At 40.8% G+C, this 23815-nt stretch overlaps 1 protein-coding gene across 2 annotated transcripts; it reads left to right on the top strand.

Annotated features, from left to right (window-relative positions):
• The first annotated feature begins 856 nt into the window (after positions 1–856).
• On the top strand, positions 857–22952 carry HMGCS1 (3-hydroxy-3-methylglutaryl-CoA synthase 1). 2 transcript variants are annotated; one of them, XM_019464284.2, is made up of 11 exons: positions 857–1001; positions 6782–6842; positions 13236–13693; positions 14019–14144; positions 14672–14836; positions 16195–16360; positions 17158–17328; positions 17802–17908; positions 19235–19360; positions 19593–19756; positions 21127–22952. In XM_019464284.2, the coding sequence occupies exons 3-11, from the start codon at positions 13246–13248 to the stop codon at positions 21214–21216; spliced, it is 1563 nt and encodes a 520-aa protein (XP_019319829.1). In that variant the 5' UTR covers positions 857–1001; positions 6782–6842; positions 13236–13245; the 3' UTR covers positions 21217–22952. The 2 variants fall into 2 exon arrangements, with proteins under 2 accessions (XP_019319829.1, XP_019319830.1); XM_019464285.2 differs by lacking the exon at positions 6782–6842.
• Positions 22953–23815: the final 863 nt, after the last annotated feature.

Here is a 23815-nt window from a genome sequence, read left to right as displayed (position 1 = left end):
GATTCGCTAAACCTGCAATTATGGGGCCCTTCCTTCTTTCAACAACCTTTTATTTGGCATCTACCACATATCAAGCTCAGAAGGTACAGTGGGGTCAGATGGAGCTCCTTTCCTCAGAGTGCGTGGGCTACCAAAACTCCTACAAGCGTGATCAACTTCCCTGCTCAGGCCAGGAAGTCACTGGCGTCCTCACTGGTGTCTAACCCCAAACTTTTTTCCAGTTTCCTTAGGAAGAATTGTACCAATACCAGTCTCTTAAAATTAAGTCAAGGTAGTTTTGAATAGAGGTATTAGGTACTTACAAATCGGGTGTTTAGAATATTTACACATTTACAAATTCTGAGTGATATCCTGTTCCAACTTGTAACGTAGGCGTGCTTGGCTTCTCTGGAAACTAGAAAACGTTAAGATTGAATTCAAAATAAGTATTTCAGAAATCTTACAGGTGAAACCCAGATCTGTTGCTAGGCAACCTGACAGAGTCCCAAGTGGGGACCAACTTGCCTCCCACACTTGACCATCTCTCCCCAGTGGTGGGACGCGGAGACCTCATTGGCTCCCGTCTCCTCTCACTAAACTCCCATTGGTCGGAGAACCTCTCACTCCGTTCCTGTTGGCTCTCGCTGTCTCTCGCCGCTCTGTAATTGGCAGGCCGGCTCTCGGGCCACCCCACGTCACTCTCTCACCCCACTTCCTCGGCCCTCCAACTTTATCCCCGCCCCTTCCCCCGCCCTTCCAGCCACGAGGGAAAACCCTAGCAAGATCCCGCCTCTAGTTTTCTTCGGATTGGTAGAAGCCGGGCTGGGGGGCGGGCGCTGCCGGGCTACTCTGTGGGCCACGATTGGCTGCTGGAACCACTGTCCAGCCTCCCACCGACTGCCGGCCTTGCCGGAGTCGGGTGGGTCGGCGGCTATAAAGCTGGTGGTGGAGGGGAGGCCCCGCGTACTGCCCTTTCGTGGCTCGCTCCCTTTCCACGACCACCACCCGGAGGTCACGTTTGGGTGAGTGCCCCGCGCGGAAGAGAGCTAAGTTGCTGCGGCGCTGCGGGTGGGCGAGGTGAGGGCCGAGCCGAGGCGGTGTCCTTGACTAGGCCCGTAGGAGGTCCTGCTTGGTTCGGGTGGGGAGGAGGTATGGACCCGGCCCGAGAGGAAGGGGCGCCGCGAGCAGGGCCGTGAGGGGCCTCCCCTGCCAGGGGCCCTGGGGCTCACCGCGGTAGGTCTGACGAGGGGCCGAGGAGTCGCAAAAGGGAGAAGGCGAAGGGGCGTTGAGGGCTAGGGTTCTAAATGACATAGCCAGGTGCTGGAGGTGCCGGGGACATGGCTGTGATCGCCGGGGGGGGGGGGGGGGGGGGGGAATTTGGGGGCAGGGAGGCGCATCAGGAGGGAACGATGAGCTGGGCTGCCAGGACGTTCCTGGAGCTCTGGGTTAAGGGTAGACGCTGAAGGATGGGGAAGATTATAATTAGATGGAAGCTTGTAGGTTGGCAAGTGGGTGTGTCCTCCTGCAGCCACATAGAGATTTGCTGGGAAGTGGGCATAACTTTTGTTCCCTGGCTCAGGTGCAAGAAAGCATCACAACCGTGATTTAGCCTGGAGGAATACTTGGGCTCTTGACTGCTTCAGGCAGCTTGCTTCAGCTATCACAGATTCCGCCTCCCACCTTCCCGCCTCCATATTTTTTATGCCCATATTAAAAAAAAAAAAAAAAAAAAAGGTTTCCTTGGTGTTCTGAAATCCCGTACCTCCCTCCTGCTAATAGCTTCGGGGCCAGCCCGACCTGATATGGTGATGTAATGGGGAGGCACCCACAGGGCCTTCACACACAGTGGGTTTTGGATTAAGCCAGGGACATTTCAAAGCCAAGTATATGGTGTCTTTGAAAAAGGTGCGTCCTGCTTTGACCGGTGGTGGAGAAAAAGATTACTCTCACCTACGCTGGAGGAGGGATTTGGACAACAGATAATGAGATTGTCTCTGCTAGTCATGTTTGCCCTATGGCCTTGGCCATCACAGGCTTTTTTTCCGAGGCTCACCTCTGAGGCATGTCTTCCCTGCTCCTGATGCTCTTGTCATCCAGCTGCAGTAGAAGGAAATGTTCTGGCTGCTGCTAAGTAACATTTGCTCGATTACACGGATGAACTATGAAAAACAGTGGCAGGATACGTGACAAAATTAAGACAAATGGAAGTGCTCATATAGTTAACAGGTTTATCCTTCTGCGATGGAGCTTGGGCTTTCATTGTACAGATTCTGTTAGAAGGCGGATTGGAAGTCCTTAACATGGATCTGTGCCAAATGGTTCTTTGCATCTTGAGACGTCTAAGCTGTTTGTGTTCTTTCTTTGATCAAAACTTTGTTTTTAAAATTTCAGTTATTTTTGTGGGGTGAGGAGGGTAGGGATAGCATATTTTATGGAAGAGGAGAAAGACTTTATTTCCTTAGTGTTTAACCTTTGCAAGTCTCTTTCTCCTAAATGTGTAGGTTTATCCTTTATTCAGTTCTAGTTTAGTCAGGAACCCCAGTTCTCAGGAAGGTGTTTCCAAAGGGGGGAAATTATGGGATATTATGTTTGAGGCCATAAGAGGCCACATCATCTACTGGTAGTTTCTGGGCCTTGCTTTTTCATTTTGTTTTCTTTAAGTATTTATCTAGAGTGCTTTTATATCTTGTTATTCTTTTTTATTTTATTTATTTTTAATTTACATCCAAGTTAGTTAGCATATAGTACAATAATGATTTCAGGAGTAGATTCCAGTGATCCATCCCCTGTGTATAACACCCAGAGCTCATCCCAACAAATGTCTTCCTTAATGCCCTTCACCCATTTAGCCCATGCCCCCACCCACAACCCCTCCAGCAACCCTCAGTTTGTTCTCTGTATTTAAGAGTCTCTATGTGTTGTCCCCCTCCTTGTTTTTATATTATTTTTGCTTCCCTTCCCTTATGGTCATCTGTTTTGTATCTCAAATTCCTCTTATGAGTGAAGTCATATGATATGTGTCTCCCTCTGACTAATTTCACTTACCATAACATAATACCCTCTAGTTCCATCCACATAGTTGCAAATGGAATACATTGGTATTCTTAACTGTGGGAATGACTAAGATTTTTTGATTGAATTGAGATTTTAGCTAGCTTTTCTGGAAGGAAGTGCAAAACCCTGATATTGATGTAATGTGTGTTTCCTGGGTACCCTAAAATTATTTAAACCCATAAAGCAGTGGAGCTGAAAGGAGATGCAGTTGAGGTTCTGGTTCAAGGAATTTGATTGGCTATATATTCAGAATCTATATTTAGTTTCATGTAGAAAGGAACAGAGTCTTCTAATTTTATGTTGGGTTACTAACAAACCAAATAGAAGGGTGTGATATTTTTATGTTTCTCAAGATGGTGGGATAGATTCAGAAGGTTTGAAAACATGTTACCCAATCTAATGAGAGGGTGGTAGGACTCAATTCTTAATAATCTATTCATTCTGACACTTGGCATGTGATGATCAGTTGCTGTCTGTCAATCGAGTGTAGATAGAGTAGAGGAGCTTACAGGCTTCATCTTGGCAGGGTGTGTGCCTGGGGATGTATACGTACGGGAATGTTGGTAAGACCAACAGATGTCCTCTTATTCCGTTTGGACTCCTTACATTTTTCAGTAGAAAGCCACTCTTCTGAAACACCTTCTAGGCACTATTTGGTGCTGCAGCTCATTTACAAAGCGATAGCAAAAGGAACTGACTAATGAGGGCTGCTCTGTGTACTTGAATCTAAACGATTCGTCCTCTAATTGTGATAACTCCAAATTTAGCTCCTCAAAAACTGGCAGTAGAATGCCCTTTACTCCAAGGTCTCAAAGGGATTTCAAAAGAATCAAAATACATCCCCTCTCCCATTAGGAGCCTAGGAATCTAGTATGGATAAGAAGACTGTCAATAACTAGTTTTCCATTGAGAGTAGAATATGAAGACTTTGAGTGAATCACATACTTGCCGAAGAAGTGCGGGACCCTGATGAGAAAACTCTAGGAAACCTTGCTGGAAGAGGTAGCTTAGAACAGGGCCTTGAAATAGGAGTAGAATTTATAAGCAGACCAGTAACTCTGGGGAGAGGCAGGAATGTCTGTTTTTTACTTAGAGAACTAGACCAGAGTGTACAGGCGTTGCCAAAGCCTTCACCGTAGTTTTGCTTGCTTGCTCCTAAGGGAGAAAGATGGCCAGCTCTTTCTCCTGAGAGAGGATGTCCTGGATTTCTCTCCTTTTATAGCGAAAAAGATCAGCAGGCAACTGCTTACCATTTATCATGGACCAAACTGTGTGCTGGGTGAACTTTTCTGACTACTTGTTTGAATCAAGGCTGTAGAGGGATGCCAAAGATGGAATTCAGAACTCTGAATAAACCCCAGGAGAAAGCATCACTGCATGAACCTGGTTGGCCCTGGCAGTCTCGGCAGTTTTCAGTTTTAATCTTTGCCAAACTAGAAGTGCCTATATTGGGCCTCTGGAGGCTCCAAACGGGCTTTGTGGTAACAGTGCCCAGCCGCTTGCTGTTTATTAACTGCTTATTATCCTGACCCATGCTGCTCCATGATTTGCCCTGAAGGGACCTTCTGTTAGAAATATGCTGATGATCAGCTGGAGACTTTGGCCTTGCTGTTTCAGTCAGGACAGAGAACCCTTCTAGCAGTTGCAGAAGAGAAAGGAAATCCCTTTCTAATGGGTTATTCCCCAAAGTGGCATTTACACCCTCCATTTCCTTTCCTGGTCTCCTGGCCTCTTCTTCTCCTGGGAGCTTAAGTAGCACAGCAGTCCTCTGTGAATCTTTTTTCTTGTGTTTCTTTCTTTGCTCTAATGCCTTTTTCTCTGTCTCCTTTTCTTTCCCCTCTTCTCTTCCCTCTCCTCTCTTTCTCTTCCCTCTCCTCTCTTTCTCTTCCTCCCCTTTCTCCTCCTCCCCTCCTCTTCTCTCTGCCTGTCTCCCCCCACCGCCCCCCCCGAATTTAAATAATCAAAATTGAAAGAGGGAATATTGGAAGTTCAGGAGAAATTTCCTTGGGAAAATAGTGTCAAATACATATGCCTACATGGTTTCAAGAAGAAATATTACTAAGTTATTTAAATAGTCTCAACATGGAAGGGGAATCATGTTTTCCCCTCACCAGTGAGGACTAGTCCCTGTAGTCTGCTTAATTTGCAGGTTACAAAAGCATAATTGAAATAGCAAAGAACAAAATGCAGGTTATTTCTCAAAGTGTATGTATAATTCTGTAATCAAAGAGATCTTTTGAAAAGTTTTTTTTTTTTTTTTAATGTTTTTTTATTTTTGAGAGAGCATGAGCAGGGGAGGGGCAGGGAGAGAGGGAGGAGAGGATCTGGAGTGAGCTCTGCACTGACAGAAGAGAGCCCGATGTGGTTCTCAAACTCACGTACCAAACTGTGAGATCATGACCTGAGCCAAAGTTGGATGCTTAATCAACTGAACCACCCAGGTGCCCCAAAGAGATTTTTTGGAATGTAGTAGTCTTATCAGGGTTTATTTATTTGGGGTGGGGGGGCTAAACTTAATGAAATAAAAGGAACTAAATCTGGGAGGAGCTCTTAAATGTAATCATGTAAAAGAAATAAATCTTTACTAAATTATTTACTAAAAATAATTCAGACTACTGAATGCGGTCTCTGGTTAATCAGTCAAGGGCAGACGCTAAATTTGCCAATAGTTACATAGAGAGAAAAGGTAATTGTGTTTTCGTTAATATAGGAACTATTGTCTCGAGCAATACTCCTTCAGAACAGATGGCCTGAAGAAAGTGCTCCAGTGTCACCTTCCCATTGCATTTCCACATAATTTAAATGATGATAAAGCTTAATGCTCGTTTGTCTTGATACTGCATGCTTATCTTTTTAACACAAGCACTATAGGGAAAATTACTTTTTAAAAAGTTGGGGAGGGGGAGGGTGGACCTGTTGAAAACTAGGAGCACAAGATTAAATACAGGAAGGTAATTAGGTCTTGCTAGAAAGATACGTATTTCATTTGAAAAATTCTAAGAACTAGGATAACGATGAGTTGGTGCTTGATATTACAAAACATTTTTTAAGCTTATTTATTAATTTTGAGACAATGAGAGCACAAGAGAATGAACATGAGCAGGGTAGGGGCAGAGAGGGAGAGAGAGAATCCCAAGCAGGCTCTACACTGTCTGCACTGAGCCCCAGTGCTGAGCTGATATGTGGCTCAATCTGACGAACCCGTGCAGTTATGACCTGACCCCAAATCAAAGAGTCGATCATTTAATTGACTGAGCCACCCAGGAGTCCCTTCACTCCATTTTATAGAAGAGGAAATTGAAGCTCAAAGAGGCACAAATCACTAAAGCCACCAACTCTTAAAAGTGTAGAGCAAGCTCTTGAATGTATCAATCTCATTACTCCAGAGCTTGCTAGTCCTGTACAACTTATTGATATTTCTTTCCTTCAATTCTTAATAATTCAAAGTTAGTAAAGACAACTAATAACTCTCCCAGCATCACACTTGATTTAAAACCTGAATCGGTAATACGAACTTCGTATGTCAGGTCATTACCGGGACCGAACCTACCATTATAAGCACTAATGAAATAAGGCGGAGATGTTTAATAAGCTTTAAGTACCATTTTTCCAAGCAAAGTCAAATTTGTTCTATGTCATGTGATTGGGCAAGGAAATGCTTATTTCAACACACTTGGAATTGGAGTCATTATTTGAATTCGTGTGGTGGTTTATGACTTTAAAAGAAGTTCTTATTTGAAATTCCTAGCGCCTGAAGGAGGAACCAGAGTGACAGACCTGGAGACTGCAGTCCTTTATCCCTCACACAGGTATGGCATCCTGTCGTGCTGCCGAAGGAAAGCGTTCCTCTCCAACAGAAGGGGGAAATTTAATTTTCATCCCAGGGCTAATAGCCATTTGTGTGCCCCACACACTCTTAAAATCCATTACAGAGTTATACCTTATCTTCAAACACGAGTTAATGCTGTAGTGCCTTGGGAGACCATTCAATTTTGTGATTGTCAGACTGATGTTTAAAATCTAGAAACTAATTTTTTTAAGAAGTGTGCCTTTTCTCTCCTTTTTAAAATTTTGAGAGAAAATATCTGTATTTTATTATAAATGCAGAATAGAATCCCCATTATCTCACTTACATATTTTTTAATTGCACATACAGTGCTCTGAAAAATAACAAAGTACCTTTTTATCGGCAAAAGGTTAAAAATATTTGAAGGTGATTTTTTAACTGTCAGATCTTTTTTTAAGTTCATTTATTTTGAGAGAGACAGAGAGGTGCGAGTGAGGGAGGGGCTGAGAGAGAGGGGAGAGAGAATCCCAAGTAGGCTCCATGCTCAGTGCAGACCCGACAGAGCCCGATGTGGGGTTCGATCCCTCAACTGTGAGACCATGACCCAAGCTGACATCACGAGTCAGATGGTTAACCATCTGAGCTACCCAGTCATCCCTAAACTGTCAGATTTTTTTTTTTAATTTTTTTTAACGTTTATTTATTTTTGAGACAGAGAGAGACAGAGCATGAACGGGGGAGGGTCAGAGAGAAGGAGACACAGAATCTGAAACAGGCTCCAGGCTCCGAGCTGTCAGCATAGAGCCTGACGCGGGGCTCGAACTCACGGACCACGAGATCATGACCTGAGCCGAAGTCGGCCGCCCAACCGACTGAGCCACCCAGGCGCCCCTAAACTGTCAGATTTTTAAACTATATTCTATTTAGAGTTTTTTTTGTGATATTTAGAATAGTGAATTAACCCATTCTGTATGGAGTTAACACCATAATGTGAAAATCTGAGATCTTTAGCTGGCTTTTTTCTTTTCCTTTTTATAATTTATTTTTGGCCTGCTTCAGAGAGCATTGAGAGGACAACACAAGAGCATATGCTTAATAGGATAGTTAAAAGTAAAGATTACAGATCAGAAACTATACCATATTTTTTGTTGTTTGAAATGCCATGGAAGCAATTACTTCCTTGTATTAATTTTCCATTCTTTTCCTACTTAATCTTACTCTCCCTTAATTTCAACCAAAAGCTAAATATTTCAAATTAGATGGCTTTTTATTGGGAATATAATAAACATCTTGGCCATCAAAACCCCTCAAACAATGAGCAATATTGATTGAGTCAGGTACTGTAAAACTTTTTCCATACCAAGATTAGGGTCATGATTGACTTTCAACCTGATGTGAGTGGGTTAGTTAAGCTACACTTTTTACCCCAAATGAAACAAGGTACTTAGTTAACCCCTCGAAGGTTTAAGAATAACAGAGTTATACCTTATTTCTTAAGTACCGTAATATAAGAACTGATCAGAGCTGGTCAGATTATGGTAAATATGGATTAATTCTGGGATCAAAGCCTTGCATTATGGCTTCTTATAAACTGGTTTATACCTTCAGAAGATTGTATATACTTGTCCATTTTCTTTCCAAAAGCGTTGCAAGCTGTTGGGCCAGGCAAGGGAAATCGCAGTGTCCTCCGGACATTTAGAGCAGTTTGGAGAGTTGTAAAGAACCTAAAGTGTCAGCTTGTGGGAAAGGCTGGGAAGGTGGGTGATCCTCCTGCCCCTGGTGACTTTGAGGATAGCATGTAGGAGGGATTCCTCTTCTAGGGATATGGACTGGTCTTTGTTTTTAAACACAGTTATAGAACTCTTTTCTGTGGATTATGCAGAGGACTTCATGTTATTTTACTATAAACTGAGAATCTGCCTAGTGACATTTTAGTTCCATTATGTCTTTATTTCAACTTCAGTGTAACGCAGTTTAGATGATCATAAACTGCTAGGTTTCCAAGGAAGAGGGGAAAGAATAGAAGAAGAAAACAGATGCCTCTCTGTTCATGTAGCCAATTTGACAGAATGTCTGTCTCGTCATGACGGTTGAGGATAGAAATCTGGGAGCCATCCTAAACACTTCCTTCTTTTCTTCTAGTCAATCACAATTTCTGCTAGTTTTTTGCTTCCATATCTTTTGAAGCTGTTCCTTCTTCACCCATCATGTAGTAATTGCTCTGGTTCATGACCTGTCTTCTCTGGACTGCTGTATCTGCTCCCCAACTCACATCTGTTCTCTACACAACACCAGTGATTGTGCAAAATGTTGACTCTCAAACTTTTTTGACCATGACCCTCAGTAAGAAATATACTTTATATTGCAACCCAGGGTATGTGTGAATAATTGAAACGTAATTTTCATGAAAAAATTCTTAAATTTACTGTGTGCCATGCAATCTGATGTTTTCTGTTCTTTACTATTACATTTTAAAAAATGTTGTTTGCCACCCACTAAATTGATTTCCAGAGTTGGAAAAACACTGATCCGAACACTAATATGACCCAGGTCACTCCTGTTTAAAACCTTGATGGCACCTTAATGTCTTTATGATGAAGTTGAAGCTCCTTACCATTAGCGTAGCAGAACTGTTATGACCTGACCCTGATCTAGTTCTACTGACCTATTACTTGTCTGATCTACTCCCTGGGCCTCACATTTCACTTAGTAAATTAGTAAAACTTTTCATAGTTCTTTGCTCTGTGCCTTTATGTATGCTGTTCACCCTGTTGAAAATCTCCTACCACCATTTGCTTCTGTAGAGCTTTACTGATTACTCCTTACTCATTCCTAAGACTCAAGTCAGCACCAGTAACCAAGAAGCCTCTCTCCCCACTCTTGCCCCACCACCACGTTGGGTTGGGTAGTTCTCCATAACATAATCTGACTGTCTCTGCTGTTTCACTTGTTTAGTATTAGGTGTTTGTATCTTACACACAAGGTGGTGAATATTTATTTGAAAGGGCAAGGGTTATCTCCTGTGAAACTGGTCCCAAATGTTCGGCATATAACATGTTGTCATTGTTTAGGTGAATAAAAAAACATATACATAAGATTCTTGTATTTAGAAGGAAGATTCAATGATATCCCTTAAGACCTTTTTTTTTTTAATGTTTATTTTTAGAGAGAGTAAGCATGATTTAGAAGGAAGATTCAATGATATCCCTTACGACCTTTTTTTTTTTAATGTTTATTTTTAGAGAGAGTAAGCATGATTTAGAAGGAAGATTCAATGATATCCCTTAAGACCTTTTTTTTTTTAATGTTTATTTTTAGAGAGAGTAAGCATGATTTAGAAGGAAGATTCAATGATATCCCTTAAGAGCTTTTTTTTTTTTAATGTTTATTTTTAGAGAGAGTAAGCATGATTTAGAAGGAAGATTCAATGATATCCCTTAAGACCTTTTTTTTTTTTTAATGTTTGTTTATTTTTAGAGAGAGTAAGCACGGAGGAGGGGCGGGGAGAATCCCAAACGGGCTCTGTGCTGTCAGTGCAGAGCCTGACGTGGGGGGCTTGATCCCACAACTGTGTGATCATGACCTGAGCTGAAATCAAGAGTCAGACACATAACTGACGTAGCCCCCTAGGCGCCCCACCCTTAAGACCTTTAACTTAGATTTTGTGATTATATCTCTAGGGGCTTATTTTTTAAGTTTTAATATACTCATGACTTGATGGCTTATGGGCTCAGAGTAGATTATTACATGATTTAAGGATAACCTCTCTGTTATAGATATTCTGTCAAGATTTCCATAATTAACAACTCACTATGGCCGTAGTTTGTAATTTGTTATACCTGATAATATACCAGAGTTTGCAGAGTGGCAGGGGACAAATGACATAAATATAGGATCTTATTTTCACGTTTAGGAGTCAAAGTAGTGAGTTGGTCAATGCTGTAGAAGGTTGGTGAACCAGTAGGACCCAGGTAACTCTCATAAACTAAGACCTTTAGGTCAACGAAAACCTGAAATTCTGTCACCTAAATAGCACCTTCTAATTGTGTGATGCCTAAAAAGGAAATTGAGTTGTAGAAGTTTATCTTTTTTAAGTTTACTTATTTTGAGAGAGAGTGAGGGAGGGGCAGAGAAAGAGGGAGATGGAGAATCCCAAGCAAGCTCCATGCTGTCAGCACAGAGCCTGGTGCAGGACTCGAACCCACCAATCGCGAGATCATGACCTGAGCTGAAATCAAGAGTTGGATGCTCAACTGACTGAGAGCCACCCCGGCTCCCCAAGTTGTGGAAGGTTAAACAAAGAAAAGGTTCTTTCTCTAAAACTAACAGGCTGTGCTGTTCTTCAAAGCCTGACGACTATATTCCTCTGACTCCTGTGCCAGCTGGGTTCTGGGTAGACTGCCCATGGAAGTACTCAAGAGAGATTGGAAGGTGGGGAGAGGGGCGGTCTTGTTGTTGTCAGTGGTCAGTGGCGGTGGCAGGAATGGTTGGGATGGGAGGGGTATCTTGGCTCTAGCTCAGTAGCAGAGGTGCTAGTGCTGACAGCCCCAGCGGCTTCAGCAGGAGTGTGAGCTCTGGGGATTTGAATAACCACCTTACCCTTTTTGCTCCTCTAGCCCAGCCAACAAATTTGAAACCGTTTCCCTCTATTAAATTCTCCCCTGTGAGAAATAATTTAGAATAACTTCTCTTAATGAATACAATCTCTTAAAAAAATTGAGACTCTGATAGGTCATGTGACTTGCCCGTAGGCAGGCACGTAGCAATGGTGCTGAGTGGCTAGCACATTTATTTTACTGTTAGTAAATAAATCTAGGCACTACTGAAAGTATGTATAGTGTGGCAACAGTTTTCTATAGTGCCCTCTTTAAAAAAAAAGAAGGGGTGGTTTTAAAAAAAATTTTTTTTAACGTTTATTTATTTTTGAGACAGAGAGAGACAGAGCATGAACGGGGGAGGGTCAGAGAGAGGGAGACACAGAATCGGAAACAGGCTCCAGGCTCTGAGCTGTCAGCACAGAGCCCGATGCGGGGCTCGAACCCACGGACCGCAAGATCGTGACCTGAGCCGAAGTCGGCCGCTTAACCGACTGAGCCACCTAGGTGCCCCAAGAAGGGGTGGTTTTAAGAGGTGTTATCTAGATGCCACATAAATAATATATGGATTACCAGTTTTCAAATTTGAATCAGTTTTTTTTTTTTTCCCTGATTTAGAAGCTAAGTGATACCTTGTGATCATTTGTTGCCTATATACTGGCTGTAGAAAGTATAGGATATTGGCATATCACCCTGTGATGGGTCCTGGAACTTATTTTTGCTTAAAATTTTAATCATATGGGTTCTGGGTGAGGGAGTGGGGTTCTTTATAATAACAGGGGCCTTGTACGGATTGATTTGGTAGACTTCTATAGTATGGCTTTTCTTTAAGTTTGTTTGTCTGTTTGTTTATTTATTTAGAGGCAGGGAGGGGCAGAGAGAATCCTGGGCAGGCTCCACACTGGCAACTTAGAGCCCAGTGCAGGGCTTGAATTCATGAACTGTGAAACCATGACCTGAGCCGAAATCAAGATTCAGAGGCTTAACCGACTGAGCCACCCAGGCGCGCCTGATTTAACAATTTTTAAAGTCCCTTAAAGTCAATAGCTGTGAATAATCCATATATCTATGATGAGTGACTGACTGACTTATTTAAACGCTCTTGGGTGACCAGGAATGGATTAGGTACTTGAATTCTGATTTGTGGACCATATTACTAATTGTCATTGTATTTTATCTTATAGTTCTTTACAACAGAAGAATCTTATTTGAGTTTTCTTTACCTTTAATAATCATTTCTTAAATCTAAAGAGGTCCAGGGTTTTGTTTTTGCTTTTTAAAGATTTTATTTTAAGTAATCTCTGTGCCCAGCATGGGGCTCAAACTCATGACTCCGAGATCAAGAGTCGCACGTTCCATCAACTGAGCCAGCCAGGCACCCCTGAAAAGGTCTAGTTTTAAATCAGGTGCAAATCTTTGTAAAAGACAATAATTTTAAATAATAGTATTCCATTCATACTACAATGACTACTTTCACGTATTAAAATTGCCCCTAATATAGTCAGTGGTATTGTAATAGCATTGGTGGTGACAGATGGTAACTACACTTGTGAGTGGGGCATATTGCATGGAGTTGTCGAATCTCTATGTTGTACACCTGAAACTAATGTAACATTGTGTGTCAGCTATACTTCAGTTAAAATAATAATAATTATTATAAAATAAACTTGACTGCCCTAAGTAAAATATACTAAACTTAGAACCTAAATTAACATTTTGGGTGATAGTTGAACTTTTAATGTTGATGTCTTAAGTTTGAACTTGACAATCTGGAATTTATAACCTAAAACAACATTTTTTTTCTGTTTTTCTTTCTCAAGCTCTTTCACCATGCCTGGGTCACTTCCTTTGAATGCAGAAGCCTGCTGGCCAAAAGATGTGGGAATTGTTGCCCTTGAGATCTATTTTCCTTCTCAATATGTTGATCAAGCAGAGTTGGAAAAATATGATGGTGTAGATGCTGGAAAGTATACTATTGGCTTGGGCCAGGCCAGAATGGGCTTCTGCACCGATAGAGAAGATATCAACTCTCTTTGCATGACTGTGGTTCAGAATCTTATGGAGAGAAATAGCCTTTCGTATGATTGCATTGGGCGTTTAGAAGTTGGAACGGAGACAATCATCGACAAATCGAAGTCCGTGAAGACTAATTTGATGCAGCTGTTTGAGGAGTCTGGGAACACAGATATAGAAGGAATAGATACAACTAATGCATGCTATGGAGGCACAGCTGCTGTCTTTAATGCCGTTAACTGGATTGAGTCCAGCTCTTGGGATGGTATGTTACATGTTATATGTTACATGTTATTCCAAAGAAACTCTCCTTGAGGATGCATAGGCCCAAACGACCTTTTAATTAATGCCATGTGCAATCTTGCCGGTTACGCTTGTTTGAATATGCTCAGAAATATAGCTCTTTCAACTTATCTGAATTATAAACTTGTTATCTTTATCATGTAGGACAAAATTATAAAAATTTGGAATATTTTTTCTTTGCCAAAGATGAGGAAAGCACATTCTAGAAAAATAGAAGACTTCAGTTTATATGTGTGATATTTATAGTGGTGATCACCTTCTTATGTATTAACAAAAATATTTTTCAGGACGGTATGCCCTGGTGGTTGCAGGAGATATCGCTGTCTATGCCACAGGAAATGCTAGACCTACAGGGGGAGTTGGAGCTGTTGCTCTGCTCATTGGGCCAAATGCTCCTTTAATTTTTGAGCGAGGTGAGTGTTTGAGAGAGCATTTCTTTTTTTATTAGCAAAGTGTGCCAAGAAAGTTGAAAACAGAAACAGAAGCCGGTATTTACTGAGTGTTCATTAAATGCGGGTACTGCCTGCTCAGTGCTTTGTGTTATTGTATTTAGTCTTTAGAGCAATTTTATGAGGTAAGTAATGTCATTCTCATTTTACAGAGAAGTAAGATGGGTTTAAGTAACAACCAAAAAGAGCAACTGGCCCATAGTCACTCATTAGTGACAAGTTTAATTTGTTTTCAGTTCAGTAGAGCAATTGTGATGTCCCATTTAGACATATGAAGCTTGTGTAAAATGTTGCAATGAAAGAAGTCTTAGGCCCATCCATGGATACTGTTGTTTCATTTCAATTACATGTTGGTCTCACCTTGTGATTTCTATACTGCAAGTGGCAAGAGTAGATTATTAAGGAAAGTCCCCATATAATGGGATATGCTTACTAACATACAAACATCAAGAAGCAGAAATACATATCATCTTCCTTTTTTGTTCTAATAGGACTTCGTGGGACACATATGCAACACGCCTATGACTTTTACAAGCCCGATATGCTTTCTGAATATCCTATAGTAGATGGAAAACTCTCCATACAGTGCTACCTCGGTGCATTAGACCGCTGCTATGCTGTCTACCGCAAAAAGATCCGTGCGCAGTGGCAGAAAGGTGGGTTTCATCCATTCTCCTTGGTTTTGGTATCTGTTGAGGGCACTGTGGTATACTAAGTATCTTTAGTGAGATGTTGCTTTGTAGGAGTGTCCTTTAACCATTTCTTCCTCACCTACCAGATTGCATTTTCCCATAGTTTTTGGGAATGTGTAATTTCGGAAAACAGGTAAGCTTTGGAAATGAGGTATGTCTATGCAAAAATACTTAGATTTATCCTCAGTAAAAAATTAAAACTAGGGTTAAAGAAAGTGACTTGGGGGCACCTAGGTGGCTCAGGCAATCAAGTGTCCGACTCTTGATTTCAGCTCAGGTCAGGATCTCACGGTTCATGAGTTCGAGCCTTGTGTTGGGCTCTGAGCTGACAGTACAGAGCCTGCCTGGGATTCTCTCCCTCCCTCTGTGGCCTACCTGGGATTCTCTCTGCCCCTCCCCTGCTTGTGCTGTCTATCTGTCTGTCTGTCTCTCTCTTTCAAAATAAAAAAACTTGAATTTTGTTCATCTTTTGACAGAGGTACTTTTATAAGGCTTTAGTTTGCAACTGTGATCCAGAGCAAACTCTAATGAAAATAAATTGCTGAAGTGACTCCCTCCACCCCATAGGTTGTTTGCATTTGACCTGTGAATTCATACTTGCTTTTTCAGTGTCCTCATTAATCTCTATCTTTAATCCTAAAAAAAGTTCTTGAGATATATTCAAAAGTACAGTATTTGAATTAGTGCTATTAAAACACACAGTATCCTATAAATCAGGCTTTTTCCATAAACTAACTTTGCTTTATAGAGGTTGTGAGAGAGGGTTAAAAATTGAATAACATAGTAAGATTGAATAACATAGTAAGATTCATGGTGGTCCTGGAGAAGAAGCATTCTTACATTGTGTAAAATGTCATACTGTTTAACAGTATTTAACAACACAGTGATTTTCTAGCTTTTTATTAGGATCCATAGTGAGAAGTACATTCTACTTTGTCTATGCTTGCTAAACGGAAACAAAAATATCATGAAATTACTTATCCATGCCACAAGCTATACAGTTTGCTATTTTCTACTGTATTGTCTTTCATTAAAAAAATACTCTTAGGTTAAAAAAAAAACAAAACAAAAAAAGCTGGCCCCAACCCACTAAATTAATTACAGACTCTTAAGTATGGAAACAGTGATGTGGTAGTGGATATTGTTCTATCTCTGGATGTCTTTTTGATCTGCATTTTAAGCCATTAGAGATTATTTCATTATACAGTATATTTTTGGTTGCTTTTTAAAGATATAAGAACATCGTAGCCTTGTTCTAAAATCAGCCTTCCAAAGATAGTGGTTTAAATGAATTTCATAATTTCTTCGCGTTTCTCTTTCAGAGGGAAATGATAGAGATTTTACCTTGAATGATTTTGGTTTCATGATCTTCCACTCACCCTACTGTAAGCTGGTTCAGAAATCTTTAGCTCGGATGTTGCTGAATGACTTCCTTAATGACCAGAACAGAGATAAAAACAGTACCTATAGTGGCCTGGAAGCCTTTGGGTAAGAGGAGTTGTTGTGATTTTTTTTCCTTCTGTGTGAGAGTATCATTATTTTTACAGACATGAAAATTTTAGAGTCAAAAGGATCTTAAAAGTCATCTAGTCTAACCCATCTATGTCATTAGTGAAGAAACGGAGTCCCAGGCAGGAGGTGGCTTATCTACATGAATTCTTTAGTTATTTCTCATATTTTCTGATTTCCTCCTTTTAGATCTGTTCCTGTTGTCACCATAATAATATAGCCTGATGAGTGCTCATATTTACTACTGCAGCCTCTTAAATCTTTTCCCTGCCTCTCAAGTCCCTGTGCCCCATCCCATCTCACACGCTGCAGCTATCAAAGTCGCCTTTCCTACTCCTTCCACATTTTCCCCACTCTTGGGGCTCCCTAGAATGCCATGCCTGTTCCTTCTTGCCTGTGGCCCTTCTACGTCTAATAAAATTCTACTCAACTTTTTAAGACCTGGCTCCTGTAATATCATGACTTTTCTAACTAAGTAGACATTATTATGGACTTGAAAGAGTAGTGTGTTCAGCTTGGTGACGACGAAGCTTTAGTGAGTTTATAAACCCACTAGAATTAAGTTGTCTTAACATGATTATAAAAAACTTCAACCAAAAAGACTGTATGTGTGCAACTGTTACATCTTCCATAACCATTAGCATGTTGCTACTTGGCTTTTAATAAATAAGGAAACTAAATCATACACACAGATTAGAATATTAGTTACATCCACTAGTATAATAAAAATGTAGTCTTTGAGCATTGTAAGATGGTCTTTTTTCTTAATCTTTCAGGGATGTTAAATTAGAAGATACCTACTTTGATAGAGATGTGGAAAAGGCATTTATGAAGGCTAGTTCTGAACTCTTTAATCAGAAAACAAAGGCATCTTTGCTTGTGTCAAATCAAAATGGAAATATGTACACATCATCAGTGTATGGCTCCCTTGCTTCTGTTCTGGCACAGTAAGTACCCATTTCGGCTGCTTCACTCCTCTCATTTGGGGATGTTCAATTTCGAAGACTGAAGCTGCTGGCAGGCATGTTGTTGGCAGGTCACAGGATGACATTTTATTGCTAGGCTCTCTACCTACTGTCCATTGACCTAAAGAGAAATGGGACGAGGCTGCAGTTACTCCTGGGTACTTCGTTTCATACTGGCTTTCCTGGCTGCTGTTCTCGTGGTCTTCTTACTCTTGACCCGCAGTTGAACTGTAAATCCCTGGTTGGCAGAGTAACTTATTTTATGACACGATAACTTTCATAAAGCCCCATCATTCCCAAAGAGGCGAATAGTCTTGTTTCCAGTGTGCTTGTTGTAAAGCGCTAGGTTGCTTCCTGCGGCTACAGGATAAATTTTGACTCCCAACTCAGTCTTCCCACACCTTGTAGTTTTAGGTCAGTGGGACTTTTTCATGACATTTCTTCCCTCTGCGCAGGTACACGCCTCAGCAGCTGGCAGGAAAGAGGATCGGTGTGTTCTCTTACGGTTCTGGCCTGGCTGCCACCATGTATTCCCTTAAAGTTACACAAGATTCCACACCAGGTAAATGCCAACACTCCCAACGAGTGTGTATCGAGAAGCTGCCGTACCAGGGTCCATTCAGCGGGCTTCCCAAGTGAGCGCTTGAATCTGTCCCGCAGATAATTACATTTGAATCTTCATCACTTCTTTCAACGTCGCCAGAGTTTTACTCTTGAATGATCTGCCTTAACTGGGTAAATAAATGGCAGGATTATGTCTGAGTTGGGAGATCTTTTTCCCTCTCATCTGAGTCAGAAAAAATATATAATGAGCTTAAAAAATCTTATTATGGCGGGGTGCCTAGGGGCTCAGTCAGTTGAATGACCATCTCTTGATTTCAGCTCAGGTCATGATCTCATAGTCTGTGAGATCGAGCCCTATGTTGGGCTCTGTACTGAGCACTGAGCCTGTAGCCTGCTTAGGGTTCTGTCTGTCTCCCTCTGCCCTCCCCTGATCACGAGTGTTCTCTCTCTCTCTCTCTCAATCTAAAATAAAAAGAAAGAAAGAACACAGCACTGCACTATACTTCCTCTTCCCCAACAGTTTTAAAAAATATATTTTTTTAGAGGTTTTATTTATTTTTGAGAGAGAGAGCTCAAGGGGGGAGGTGCAGAGAGAGAGGGAGATAGAGGATCAGAAGCCGGCTCCGTGCTGACAGCAGAGAGCCTGATGTGGGGCTCGAACTCACAAACCTCAAGATCATGACCTGACCTGAAGTCGGGTGCTCAACCGACTGAGCCACCCAGGCGCCCCATTAAAAAAAAAAAAAAAAAAAATCTTATTATGGCACAGTGTTTGACTTTTCCTTCTTCAGCAAGTAACTATTTTTATCCTTTGTGTCAGTTTTAAAGCATTTATAACCAGGGGATATAGGTAGGGAAAGGGATGCATATCTGTTTACTACAGGCAACTTTTGAGTCTGATCATACGAGTAATAGCAAACCGTTTCTTTTTGGTTTGGTTTTATACTAAGATATTTGATTTTTATAGGTTTCTAGTTTTTGGCTTATATTTTGAGAAACTTTTGTCCCTTCCCTGAGTAGGAAGGAGCAAAACATGGAAAAAAACTGGTGGAAGACTTGGCATTACTCTAAGACTGGATCATGTATTGACCATAGACAAGTTACTTATAGTTTCAGATCCCAATGATTTCCCGACTTGTCTATTGTCTGATACCAAACAAATGTCATAGGGAGGCTGCACCAAACAAATACTATCATATCTTTCAATTAAACAATATCAGGTAGTTCTACAAGAACAAAAAGTTGTTTTTCCATTTGGTAGCATTTTGTTCAGGCTTTGGGGCATGCTACTTTTGTCTTTTAATTTTGGTGTTTACTGTTTTAGGGTCTGCTCTTGATAAAATAACAGCAAGTTTATGTGATCTTAAATCAAGACTTGACTCAAGAACTTGTGTGGCACCAGATGTCTTTGCTGAAAACATGAAGCTCAGAGAGGACACTCATCACTTGGGTAAAAATACTAAATTGTGTTTAAACATTTAGGTATATACCCAAAAGCCTATTGGAGGGCTCTAATAATATGAAACATGTTACATGTAAGATAAGGATATCTAGGCTTTATTCGATACTAATCCGGTATCAGTAAAAATTGTGGGGAAATACGCAACTTTTTATCTCTAGTTTTATTACCAGGTGAATTGTATATCATAACTAACGTTTCATATTCTCTTCCTTTCCTTTAGTCAACTATATTCCCCAGAGTTCAGTAGATTCACTCTTTGAAGGAACATGGTACTTGGTCAGAGTGGATGAGAAGCACAGGAGGACCTATGCCCGGCGCCCCTCTCCCAGTGACGACACCCTGGGGGAAGGAGTGGGACTTGTGCATTCAAGTACAGCCACTGAGGTGGGTAAAGCTCGTCGTGCTTGCTCTCTGCCTTTGACAGCGTAAGAAATTTCCATCCCCACATCTCCGGGGGACCCGAGACTGAGCCACCTAAAGGAATGTCGAGAAAGCAGAGTAATTCAGAGCTAGGGCTCTGGTGTTGGATTCCAGCTGTGCCATTTTCTACTGTATGAAGTGCTTTGCACTCAAATTATTAGCAGTTTGAAAATGGATAGTAAATACTAGGTTTTATTAAGAATACCAACACTTAAAGGAAAACTGATGTAGAGAGAAGGCTCATTTTGTGGTAATGTCTTGGTGAGAGAGGAGCCCCCCTCGTCTCTTCAGGCCATTGTCAAATCTCTATAAATTGTCAAGCAGCAACAATAATAGCAATGATTTGAATTCCTATTATATGCTAGGAACTTCATTTACATTTTATTTTTTTAATGTTTATTTGTTTTTAAGAGCAAGAGAGAGGGGCGCCTGGGTGGCTCAGTCGGTTGGGCGGCCGACTTCGGCTCAGGTCATGATCTCGCGGTCCGTGAGTTCAAGCCCCGCGTCGGGCTCTGTGCTGACAGCTCAGAGCCTGGAGCCTGTTTCCGATTCTGTATCTCCCTCTCTCTGACCCTCCCCCGTTCATGCTCTGTCTCTCTCTGTCTCAAAAATAAAATAAACATTAAAAAAAAAAAAAAAAAAAGAGCAAGAGAGAGAGACCAGGGAGGTACAGAGAGAAAGGGAGACAGAGAATCCTAAGCAGGCTCTGTGTTGTCAACGCAGTGCCCGATGTCGGGCTCGAACTCACGAACTGTGAGATCATGACCTGAGCCAAAATCAAGAGTCAGATGCTTAACCGACTTAAGCCATCCAGGCGCCCCTATTTGCATTTTCTAATTTAGTCCTTACAAAATCCATCTTGAGTAAATGATGCTATCCCCATTCTACAGATGAAGCTGCAAGAAGTTAGATGATTTGCCAAGTCAAGGCCACGCTTTAAACTAGGGACTTTATGACCTTGAAGTCGTTTATTTTATCTGCTCATCACAAACTTGATGAATGCATAGGCTCGCTTCTTGCTCTTACACAAATTAGGTAGCAAGTCGTGGCGCTAGAGTGAGAGTTGGCAACGCAAGAGTAGCAAGTAGAATACTGTGTATGGAGGGTGTCGGTGGTCTTCTCTCCCTCGCTCTGAGTATTTGTGTATTACTTCACCATTAGGTAAAGAATCGCTATTTAGTTCCTTCCCTGAAAGGTTCTATAGGATATGTGTTTAGCATCAACCTCTCCAAAGTTGTCCTTTCTCAGGTTTTTCTTTAATGAGAATTTTAATTAGCACTCTATCTCTAAAAAAAACCCCAAGGAGTCAACAACTCTTTTTCCTTCGATTTTAGCACATTCCAAGTCCTGCTAAGAAAGTGCCAAGGCTCCCTGCAACAGCGGCAGAACCCGAAGCGGCTGTCATTAGTAACGGGGAGCATTAAGATACTTGTGTGAAGTGGAAGACTTCAGTGTGGGTTCGGGTGGGGGGTATGTATGGGAACAGTTCTGGGAATGGGATGTCTGGGGACAATTTTAAAGGATTACATGTTATGTAACTTTTTATGTGACTGACATGGAGCCTGGAAAACTATCGTGTTCTTGGGAAAGTCTCTTTGCTCAATTTGCTAACATGCTTCCTGTCGTGGTCTAGCCAATGCTTAATGTACCGGAATGATGTTTAAGGGCTCTGTAAACTTCATACCTCTCTGGCCATTTGTATGCATGAAGCTTAGTTTTTAAATGTGGTATGACGAATTGTGCGCTTTGGGCGAAGAAAGCAGAGGTACTGGTCTCCGATTTTAATTTTTTTAAACACGTAAGAATTTTGTACTTTGAACAAACAAGCTTACTGAAAGTACCTGTGGTTTTTGAAAAAAGTTTCTAGTTCAGGGCGTATGGTCTTAAAATGTGATATGCACAAACCCTGTTTAAAAATGGCAAGACAAACCTGCTCTTTTTCTATAATTTATAAATCCTGAAGAGGGAGAAGAGTTGGGATGATATGGCACTGGTTCTGGAAACCGGAATGTCGCTTTAAATCCAGGCCAGCAGGGATGAGTTATTGCAATGACCTCTGTGAACAGAGAGATGCTAGCCTTGAGTGGACGTTTGGCATAGACAGCGTGCTGCACTGGGAGCTATGGCTGTACCTCTGGGTCTGCTTCTGGATCGTTGGCTCAAGGTGGATTATGCCGAACAACACTGAGATGTCGGTGGAGCTGTGTATGAGGAAGTGTTGGGATCCTTCTTTGCACCTTATTTTGAAGAATAAGTAAAACATCTTTCTGGCTGCCTTTAAAACTTTTAAAACAAAATGGAAGGATGAGGCAGGGCATTATTAGGTTACTTCTGATGCTTCAGTGTTACAAATTCAACTTAAAGACTGACAGCCTAAATTCATGGTGTAAGTATTCCTTTTTTTTTCTTTTTTTTTTTTTTCTTTTTTGGGTATATTTTCAATGAAAAAAACAAAAAAAAAAAACACAAAAAACTGCAACCCACGTTTTTATATAGTATGACCAGCCAAAAAGAGTATTCCATTTCAAGTTCTGGAAGTAGGATTTATAAAGCATTTTTTTAGACTTTCACCTTAAAAAACCAACAAAAACTATCACATAGGATGAATAAGAAGACTGGTTAGATCGTTTTGTAGATCTTCTTGGTGCTGAATATGACATGAGCCTTATAGATTGTAACATAGAGATAGTTGGAACTAATGTACAGAACTCAATTTTTTAAACTTTATTTGCTGTTAAATTCTGTGAAGTTTCAGTTATCTCAGATAAACTTACACAAATATGAACTGTAATGTTTCAGATTGCAAGGTAATATGTAATGTAGTGTTTGTAAAATACTCTTGTCTAATATTAACTAGTGGTATTTTGATTTGTACAGTCATAATTTGTTAAAATGACTTCATTTTAACATCTACTGATGTAGATTAATAATGTAAGTTCACATTTAAAGATTAATGGGAAAATGGTGCATGTAATACTTTCACAAGTATTGGGAGTTTGGTATGTTTTGAAAAGAGTTAATTTAACTTTTGGGTGTCAGGAAATGGGTTTCTCAAAGTCCATTGCCGGCAATGGGCAAGCCTGGTGAAATTGTCAGAGCATTAACTGTACACCTCATCGACAGTGAGGTGAATAACTTTGAATAAAGTTTTAGAGAAATATTTCAGATATTTGAGTATTCTTTTTTTTCCCTCCTGAACTAAGAATTCAGGCAAGAAATCAGCCAAGGTGCTGTTTCTAAATATGGGCATTTGTTTCATTTCATTTCATTCATTCACTAATTTATTCATTCATCACTCAGCAAACATTTGAAAACCTGATATAAGCAAGGCACTCTGCTTAGGTCAGAATTAAAGAGTTATAAGGCATAATGTCTTGTCGTCAAGGAGCTATTCATCTAGTGTGGAAGAATTTGTACTCATAATTTATTCTTACCTTTTAAACAAAGTGGGTGGTCAGCATGTATAAATTTGGCTGTAAATATTTATGAAGAGAGTTACTGTGTTTTCCCTGAAACAACCTAAGATTAAGAGTTACCAATTAAAGATCAAACTTTACAGCCAATGAACTGCTTCCAACCAGCAAGAGCCTCCAACGTAAGAGTCACGTGGTGCTGGTGCTCCCAGGGGTTTTATAGAGAGAATTTTCACATTGGCAGTAATACTGGACCATATCATCTCTAGGAGCCGTATCAACTCTTAGGATTGTATGAATTAGGAATTAATCCAGATTATTTGCTAATCCCAATCAGCTCATATCATCGTGTCATGTCTACATTCAATACTTAGTGATAATTTCTTAACCTTCTGGGTTTTTGTTTTTATGAACACTAGTGAGTAAGTTTAAGATTAGCAGTAGATCAAACTCAGACGGATGCAAACAGCTACTTTTGATCCTCCTGTGATTCAGTTGAAACGCTTCTTCCCTTACCTCCTGTTTGAAATGTCCTGAAAGAAACACTAAAGATGTAAACAGAGCAAGGAATGAATGTAACAGGGCTTGAAATCATTTCAAGCGAGGTAAT

The sequence above is a fragment of the Panthera pardus genome, unplaced genomic scaffold (genome assembly GCF_024362965.1).
Source record: "Panthera pardus isolate Hobbes unplaced genomic scaffold, ASM2436296v1 HiC_scaffold_2, whole genome shotgun sequence".
NCBI lineage: Eukaryota > Metazoa > Chordata > Mammalia > Carnivora > Felidae > Panthera > Panthera pardus.
The sequence above is the reverse complement of the archived record's forward strand: the minus strand, read 5'-3'. Positions and strand labels throughout refer to the sequence as shown.

Bases quoted from the DNA above. Each gene is read 5' to 3' on its own strand.
- HMGCS1 (XM_019464285.2), top strand. From the start codon at position 13,246: ATGCCTGGGTCACTTCCTTTGAATGCAGAAGCCTGCTGGCCAAAAGAT. The intron at 16,361-17,157 runs GTAAGAGGAGTT...TTAATCTTTCAG, and splicing joins AGTGGCCTGGAAGCCTTTGG to GGATGTTAAATTAGAAGATA. The intron at 17,909-19,234 runs GTAAATGCCAAC...TTACTGTTTTAG, and splicing joins TACACAAGATTCCACACCAG to GGTCTGCTCTTGATAAAATA.